The sequence below is a fragment of the Nelusetta ayraudi genome, unplaced genomic scaffold, assembly GCF_046127955.1.
Source record: "Nelusetta ayraudi isolate G7.1 ecotype Tasmania unplaced genomic scaffold, CSIRO-AGI_Nayr_v1 ptg000236l, whole genome shotgun sequence".
NCBI lineage: Eukaryota > Metazoa > Chordata > Actinopteri > Tetraodontiformes > Monacanthidae > Nelusetta > Nelusetta ayraudi.
This window is the reverse complement of record NW_027466285.1, coordinates 208,946-217,500: the sequence shown is the minus strand read 5'-3', so window position 1 is coordinate 217,500 and position 8,555 is coordinate 208,946. Positions and strand designations below refer to the sequence as shown.

At 53.6% G+C, this 8,555-nt stretch overlaps 1 protein-coding gene across 1 annotated transcript in view; it reads right to left on the bottom strand.

The window, feature by feature from the left end:
* kif6 (kinesin family member 6) overlaps positions 1-5,742 on the bottom strand; it is a 6,545-nt gene extending 803 nt beyond the window's left edge. Inside the window, exons 1-13 of the mRNA XM_076016733.1 lie at positions 5,489-5,742; positions 4,963-5,072; positions 4,357-4,431; positions 3,519-3,666; positions 3,302-3,411; positions 2,672-2,801; positions 2,388-2,594; positions 2,036-2,179; positions 1,869-1,955; positions 1,665-1,768; positions 1,411-1,516; positions 825-957; positions 67-276 (exon numbers count right to left, since the gene is read on the bottom strand). Coding sequence (XP_075872848.1) covers positions 67-276; positions 825-957; positions 1,411-1,516; positions 1,665-1,768; positions 1,869-1,955; positions 2,036-2,179; positions 2,388-2,594; positions 2,672-2,801; positions 3,302-3,411; positions 3,519-3,666; positions 4,357-4,431; positions 4,963-5,072; positions 5,489-5,554 — 1,630 coding nt within the window. The 5' untranslated portion in view covers positions 5,555-5,742. The remainder of the gene's footprint in view (positions 1-66; positions 277-824; positions 958-1,410; positions 1,517-1,664; positions 1,769-1,868; positions 1,956-2,035; positions 2,180-2,387; positions 2,595-2,671; positions 2,802-3,301; positions 3,412-3,518; positions 3,667-4,356; positions 4,432-4,962; positions 5,073-5,488) is intronic.
* Positions 5,743-8,555: the final 2,813 nt, after the last annotated feature.

Below are 8,555 nucleotides of genomic sequence, written 5' to 3'. Positions count from 1 at the left end.
AGCGCGTCTCTGGATGACATCACTACCTCTCCTACGGCACTGGAGGGCGCAATGTTGAGACGCTACCTGAGCTCTGGGTGGAGGCGGAGGTGGCCGGGCTTCCCTCCTCCAGAGTGTTGACAGGGCTCTGGGGAGCCAGTACCTGGGGGGCGGGGGCCTCAGGGGTGGGGCTTTTGCTGGTCACTCCCTGAAGGGCGGGGCTGTGGTCGCTAGCAAGTAGCGTTGCAGCCTCCTGGGACCTGATCTTCTCCTTCCTCAGCATGTTGACCAGGATACCTGGAGGAGGAGTCAAGGGCTGGAAACTGGGAACCAGTAACTGGGAACTAGGAACCAGGAAGGAGGAACCGGGGACTGGGAATCATTCATTTGGGGCCAAGAACTGGAAACCAGTAACTGGGAACTGGTGACCAAGCACTGGGAACTAGGAACCAGGAAGGAGGAAATGGGAACTGGGAACCAGTACCTGGGAGCCAAGAACTAGGAACCAGTAACTGGGAACTGGGGGCAAAGAACTGGGAACAGGGATCCAAAACCCTGGGAACCAGTAACTGGGAGCTGGGTGCAAAGTACTGAGAACTAGGGACTAGGAAGGAGTAACTGCGAACTAGGAAGCAGGAACCTGAAACTGGGAACCAGGAACTGGGAACAATAGAGGTGGGCCTGGTTCCAGCCACTTCCTGTCGACTCACCCTAAACTGTTTATATGCTCATAATCCGTGACATGCCCCCAGACAGTAGCTCCGCCCCCACAACATTACAACCTCCTTCACACCTGCCAGAGGGGGGGGGGGGGCAGTGGCACCCGGCCCATAGCTGATGGATACTGATCTCGTTGTCGCGCTGGGTCAACGTCTTCTTCAAGGCGGCAACCTCGGCTGAACTCTGGCAGCCATCCGACAACTCTGGTCCGGTGTCATGCCCATTTCCTGTCCGCCGGCGCTGGTCCAGGATGAGAGTCTGTGTTCAGAATCAGAAAACCTGAGTGAACACCTCTTCACTTCCTGTCTGTTTCCCTTGAACACCTCTTCACTTCCTGTCTAAGTCACTTAGACACCTCCTCACTTCCTATCTGTTTCCCTTTCACTTCCTGTCCATTTCCCTTAGACGCCTCCTCACTTCCTGTCTGTTTCACTAATGATGTCACAGATGTCGGTGCCTCCACCCTGTGAGAAACCATGTGATCAGTGTGCTTAGCCTCCACTGCCACAGTTAACTCAGTGTGGAGGACCGGCTGGAACTTTCAGACTCATTCAGTGGACCAGCGTCCAGACAAATTGGTTTCCAGCTGAGGCAGAAAAAATGGGAAATGCTGCACATTTAATCATCTTGTTTACTGTAGAACACACACACACACACACACACACACACGCACGTACACACACACACACACACACACACACACACACACACCTTCATCATGGAGAAACAGAAGTGGATCTTCCTCATGTCTGGTCCTGGTGACAGAACCTGGTCTGGGTCGGGATCTGACAGGAAGCTGTGGACCGACTCCTCCAGTCTGCGGGCGCACACACACACACACACACACACACACACACACACACACACACACACACACACACACACACACAGCAGGTTGTGTTGGCTGATGGCTCCTCCCACTCTCTAACTCTCTCCGTCTCTCTCTCGACGCTGCGACGCTGCACCTGGTCACCTGCTCCGGGCTCAGAAGCTCCTCCCTCTGCTCCCCCCGCAGCAGCTCCAGCTCCTCCTTCAGCATCTGCACCTCCCTCTTCAGACGAGCGATCAGCTGAGGAGGAGGAGACAGGAGGTTCCCCTGCCGTGAAGCTGCAAAAAGCCAGGTGGGACACGCCCACTGTGACACAACCAGTGGTGGGCGGCGTCCTCACCAGGGCGGGGTCCAGCTCCTCGTTCAAGACGGCCTCGTTGCTGATGAGGGCCACACGCTGGGCGAAGCGGCAGGTGGAGATGGACTCCTGCACAGACAGACAGCAAGACAGGCACAGGTCAGCGCCCGCCAGACCACTGTCGGCCTCATGGGGGCGCTCATCCTCACGTCCAGGCTGTTGCGGTCGGCCGCCAGCGTGGCAATCATGGTGGTGGTGCAGTTCCCCCCAAGGCTGTCCCGCAGCACCGAGGTCAACATGGAGTTCCTGTAGGGGACGTGGGAGCGGTTCCTCTCTGACAGCGCCAGGATCACCTGTAGGACACAGGAGGTACTGCATCCTCTGCTCTATGTGTTGTGGGGGCAGGGAGGTGTGTAGGACAGGAAGTGAGTAGGAGGCAGAAGGAAGGAAGTGAACATGGAGCAGCGGGAAGTGGGCAGAATATAGCAGGAAGTGAGTAGGAAGCAGAAGGAAGTGGACAGGGAGCAGCAGGAAGTGAAGGAGAACGAGGAGCCTGCTCACTTGCTCCAGGTAGTGCAGCGAGCGGTTGATGAACTTGGCCTCCGTCAGCAGCTGCCCGTTCAGGCCCGTCTTGCTGACCCGGTCCGACCCGGCCAGGTCCACCAGGTGGAGTTTAGAGCGCCTCACAGTGGCTGAGCCCGGCTCGCGTCTGCATACATGCACCGTGAAGATGCAGTGAGAGCGCGTGGACGCCTGGTTCATGGGCGTCTGGGGGAGAGAGAGAGGTCAAGTCAGGTCACCGAGCCAGCTAGCTTAGCCACACGCCAGCTGTTAGCCTGGCCGACCTCAGCGATCATGCGGTTGGTGTCGCCGAGGAACAGGAGGTTGAGCGCCTCCTCCTCATTGGCCGACAGCTGCAGCGAGAGGTTCCTCAGGTGGATGTTCTGGTCAGGGTCCTCCAGGATCAGCACCCTCCTGCCGGGGTGACATCATGGAGGGGTCAGGTGACCAGGGCAGAAGGAAGTAGGAAGAATGCAGCAGGAAGCGAGCAGAATGCAGCAGGAAGAGAGCAGGGATATTTTATGTGAAATTTCTATACTTAAATTTATATGTTGTGTCTTTGCCAGTAGATGGCGACATTTCAGCTGACTTGCCAGGATCCCAGGATGCTTTGCAGCAGCACGCCAAGCATCCTGGGATACAGGAGGCCGCGAAGAATAGTAGCTGTGAAGAATAGTAGCTGTGCATCCTCCGAATCGGCTAAAGGGAGGACGCATTTGAAGGGCGGATTTGGAGCGTCCTTGGAACTTTAGTGAAACGGGACAGGCCTTGGCGCAGTGCTATGACTGAACTGGCCTTGAAATACACGCTGCGAAAGATGGAGACCCTGAATTGAGACACAGCCAAAGTGAGCAGGAAGTAACAGGAAGCGAGCAGGAAGCAGCAGGAAGCAGCAGGAAGTGGGGGGGACTGACGGGAGGTCCTCCAGGCGAGAGGCGTGGTGTCGGGGGTCCAGCAGGTCGTAGCCCATCTCGTTGTAGATCTCCAGATAGGAGATGTGTGTGGTGTAGACCACGCCGCTGTCCTGCAGGGGGACGCATGCACAGTGTGAGTGTGTGTGTGTGTGTGTGTGTGTGTGTGTGTGTGTTCGTTGGTGAGACTGAGAGTAGGGGTGGGACTTGTGTTGCTGACCTGGCTGAAGCGATGGAACAGGTAGGATAGCGTGCGGGGGATGATGCCGCGGTCGGCATAACGCTCCGCCCCCCCGGTGATCGTGAAGGTCTTGCCGCTGCCAGTCTGGCCATACGCAAAGATGGTCCCGTTGTAGCCCGCCAGCACGCTACACACACACACACACACACACACACACACACACACACACACACACACACACACACACACGTCTAGTGTTCTGTCTGTGCTGATCTCTCATCATGTGACTGCAGCAGGTCCATTCAGGAGGCGTGAGGGGAGGCTGCAGTAACACCCGGCTCTCCACACGGTGGAGCCTGTGAGTCATTTGTATTGAGACGCTCCATTCCCACCGCAACACAAGCTGGAAGCGGGAAGATGTTGGTCCAATCAGAGCCCTCCTCACAGTCACATGGGTGGGATACAGGGACCCTTATTATTGTCAATGTTTGTCTAAACGTTTCCGAGTGTGTGTGTGTGTGTGTGTGTGTGTGTGTGTGTGTGTGTGGACAGGAAGTGGTGTGTTGACACAACAACAAGACAACAAACATGTGACGGCAGGAAATTCCAGAGCAGCTCGGAGCTCCTTGAGCCCAGAGAGTCTGTCTGCCTGCCCGTCTGCCTGCCTGTCTGTCTGACTGCCTGCTGCCTGCCCGTCTGCCTGCCTGTCTGCCTGCCTGACTGACTATCGATCTGTCTGCCTGCCTGTCTGTCTGCCTGCCTGCCTGCCTGCCTGACTGACTATCGATCTGTCTGCCTGCCTGCCTGTCTGTCTGACTGCCTGTCTGTCCTGTCAGGACGTGCACTGACAGCTACTTCCTGTCTGAGCGTGGCCTACCTGTCGGCGACCGGCCTGGCGATGTGTTGGAAGATCTCGTCCTGCCTGGCGTCCTGGTCAAACACTTTCTGGAACCTGGCCACGCCCCCAGAGAACAGTAGCCAGTGTGAAGACAGTAGAAGCCGCCTGCCGCGTCCACACACCAGAAGCCTCCGGCAACGAGTGTTTGCCACCTTGTCGCCACATTTAGCCGGTGTTCAGCGCCCTCTAGCCAACACTGTAGGTTTCTGTTTGACTAGCAATAAATCTGATGTGGGTGTGGTCAGACCAGGCACGGTCTAACGGCCCGTTCAGCTTTTAAAATCCGATCCTGCCGAACTTGAAGACGTGATATTAACAGTGAGTAAGTCATAAAATAGCTGGATATTCTTCTGTATGGAGTCGTTCCAATAAAGAGCTAAATACTGTGGGACACACACATTTTGTTGTAACTTTGCTTTGACGGAGTTTGGTCCCAGACTGTGGAGATATTATGGGACGGCCACTGGGAGCACAATCTCATTTGGATTCGGACCCCTCTGCATTGACATTGCCCCCCCACCACCACCATCACGCTGCCTCCACCAGGAGATGTTACTCTGTCGGTGCAGCAGGGTTAAACTGTACCTGAACCTGTAGTTCTCCCGCCGGTGGTTGACAAAGCCGTCCGTCACGTCCCGCGGCACCACAAACTCCAGAGAGCCTGCGGCTGCCTCGCTGTGGTCCACAGAGTAGGCCTGGGCAGACAGCAGCAGAGCGGCCAGCAGTCACCACCGGGCTAACCACACTTTGTTCCCATTCAGGTCAAGTCAAACAAGACAGAAAAAACGCCACTCTGCGGCATCTGCAGGCCCCAAGCAAAACTCCCGGAGCACTTTGACAAGCCGGTAAAATTTCACTTATCATCATCTTCGTCATCATCATTGATAGATCACGTGCTGAGTGACGTCATGAGTTCATCTGACTGTTATTGTTGTTGTTGTCGTCGTTGTGCGCTTTGGAAAATGTTTGTACTTTGCTGACGGTCCCTCATTGACTCTCCAACCTCAGACCGACTTCAACAACAACAACAACAACAACAACAACCCGGAAGTTTTCCGTGGCTGCGGCTGGGAGCTACCGTTTAGCCCTGTGGCTAGTCGGGTCCACTCACCGCGGTGGCGGACCTCTTGGTGGGTCTGATTCGCCCGAAGATCTGGATGGGCTGTTTCAGAGTCATCTTTACGGTTGCTAGCTCACTAAGTAGCCGGGAATGCTAGGCTAATTGTAGCCTGCCGTGTTGTGACACACGAGGCGACATGTTGTGACGACGTGCGGCGACACTAAAGCTGGTGTCGTTGAGTTTGGTTCCAGTTCGGTTCTTTGACTGCCGCCACCGCCGTAGTTTGTTGTCGCCGGTTGCTAAGAGACGAACTGATTCCACCAATTTCCGGTTCCGGTGGTAGCCCTGACGGGCGCTGACGACAAGGGCCAGTTGCACAAAAGTAGGATTCCGTTGTCCAAGAAGGCGCGTTCAACCAATCAGGAACACGTGTGTCTAAATAGGTCGCACAAAAACCCAGGCAGGATGAGCAGACACGGACTCATCAAGCGAGGTGAAATCTGTCCTGGACACTAAAATGCAATTTGACAGAAATATTAAAACACTTTGTGGTAGTAAAAAAAAAAAAAGTGTAGAGTGGAGGGAACAGTTGGATTAGTCATTCTGTCAGGTAGTGGGTATCACAATGACCTTGAATTAAAATTAAAAAAAATAAAAATTAAAAAAGGTACCTCGATAATATGCTAACCATTTGCAGCTTGTGAGGGTGTAAATGAAAAAGCTCAACAAAAGAACCTCATGTTACTCGTTGATGTGTATTTGGTGTATGGAGTGTGTGTTTTTATATGACGCATAGGAAAGTGTGTTGTGTTATGAGTTACAAAAACATTATCTTCATCAATTTATCTACAATGATCAAAATGAAATGATTCCAAAGGCTGACGTTCAGACGGTGGGTCTGGTTGAATGTGATAGAGACGTGTGGTGTTCAGTGGAATAACCAGTGGTTAGGGCTGAGATTAAATAGGTCCTGGAGTTAGGCCTGGTCTGGAGCGGGCTTAACTCCACAGAATACATCTCCATGGTGACTGATACCGTAACATCTCCCACCTCCACCTCTCCCACTGTTGTGCAACCGGATCATGGATAGATATCCCGGCTCAATCCCTCATCCTGGTCTCGTGCAACGGCCCCTTGTCGTTGTATTTGTGCTTCCTCCACTGGGCTGTTGTTGCTCAGTGTTGCCAACTCTTCCAGAAGGAAACCCTGTCCTAAAACTCTAATGCTAAATCACTGTCTTATTCGCTTCATTGGCAAGATGCATACCAGAGTGCACGCGACCGATGCAACTAGGCTGTTCTCCGCACGTCAGATTATATGCACTTGGTGGCGCTGCTTTCGGCGTGATGGATCGCAGGAGAGTTTTTTTTATTTCTAATCCAATCACATTTCAGTTGACTGGTGTCGTCAGGTTCTGCAAGAGCTGCCCCTCCAGAACCAGCAGCGAGAGCAGGCAGCCTCGAGAGCGCTGTCTGCTCTAACAGCCAATCAGAGGCCAGCCAGGCCTGCTGTGGTCGACTGCAGTTACATCCGCACATAGCTGTGGTTCCAGGAGGAGGTGGAGGAGCAGAACGAGGAGGAGGAGGAGGAGGAGGAGGAGGAGGAGTTCTGTGAGGTTCTCCTCTGAGCTGAGCTGCAGAGTACAGTGTCTTCTGTTGTCTTCACCTGGGTGGGGTGTGTGTGTGTGTGTGTGTGTGTGTGTGTGTGTGTGTGTGTGTGACACAGGGGCGACCGGCCCACTTCGTGCGGGATGAAAAAAACCCAGCATTTGATGTAGTTTTGTAAACATCAACCTGAACCCTTAAGTCGCCTACAGTCGAATCATTACAGCAGTGCAGTGATTTTAATGCAAACGGGTCATTGATGAAATTTGGCCGACCAATTCACATTTTCAGGCGATGCATATCAATATAATGATTGTTTTGTTGAGTGTATGATGCCGGTACAATATTGAAAAACGACTGAAATAAACTCACAAAACTAACTCAACTAAAACTGCACTATTGACAAAATATAAGCATGGAAGCATTTGGTGTGGAGTGCATCAGTTAGTGCCTGTGGCTAAAAGGAAAGCAAGGCAAACAAGCATTATGGTCGTCAGCCTTACCACAACAACAACAACAACAACAACAACAACAACAGCAACAACAACAGCAACTTTACCTTTGACCCAAACAGTTATCTCTGCAACTTTAACCTTGAACCCTAACTCCATGGCCCATGGATGGGGCGGTGCTACAGACAACAAGGCCATGCACTTAGCATAGCCACATGAGCATCTCCGCAGCATCACCGAGCTGAAAATCCATCTTTTGAGGTCCGCCACTGCTAATGCTGCTGCTGCTAGCACATCTTTGACTGGTTGCTGCGAGCTCCCCGAGGGATTTCTTTTTCTTTTCAGTTTTTCAGCACCACCTTTTGGGTTTTTTGGGCTTGTTTTCTGTGGTCCATCTGCCCAGGCAGCACTAACTCTCAATCCTCCATCAAAGCTGTCAAGCACAAGTTACACCAGAACATGATTGACAAGTGACAGCTGACATTACCGCGTGAACACAGGTAGAGTCTATCACAGCAGTAGCTGACCGACCCAGCCCCCTGTGCAGACCACAATGCAGTTGGCTGTTGCAAGTGACTTCCCCCCCCAGGCCCCACCCCCCTTTCTTTTTCTTTGTCTCACGGCCGAGCCCATTGGCCCAACGACCCGCTGGTCCGCCCGGGAGATCCCCGGTATCCCCGCACGCCAGTCCGCCCGTGGTCACACAGCGGCCGAGTTCTTCTCTTTTTGTCCCCCGATCGGTCCCGCTAGCTAAGCCCCGCCCACCGCAGAGCAGGCTGGCTGGGTCCTGAGTGGTGTTGTCACGGCAACGGGGCCGAGGGATGCTGCACTTTCTACTTCCTGTGTGTAAACATCACAAGGTTCTATTTTTAGCTGTCCAGCTGATGCATTCCTTCTCCTTTTAAAGACTCTCATACTTGGAATGTTTTTCCTGTCGGGGGGGCTCGGGGGGGAAGTCAGGGCTTGATGTCACAGGATGTGATGTCACAGGATGTGTGGGCGGGACCTCTGACCAACTTGGTGGATCAGCCCCTTCCGCCACCTGTGCTGTCCAACAGAGCC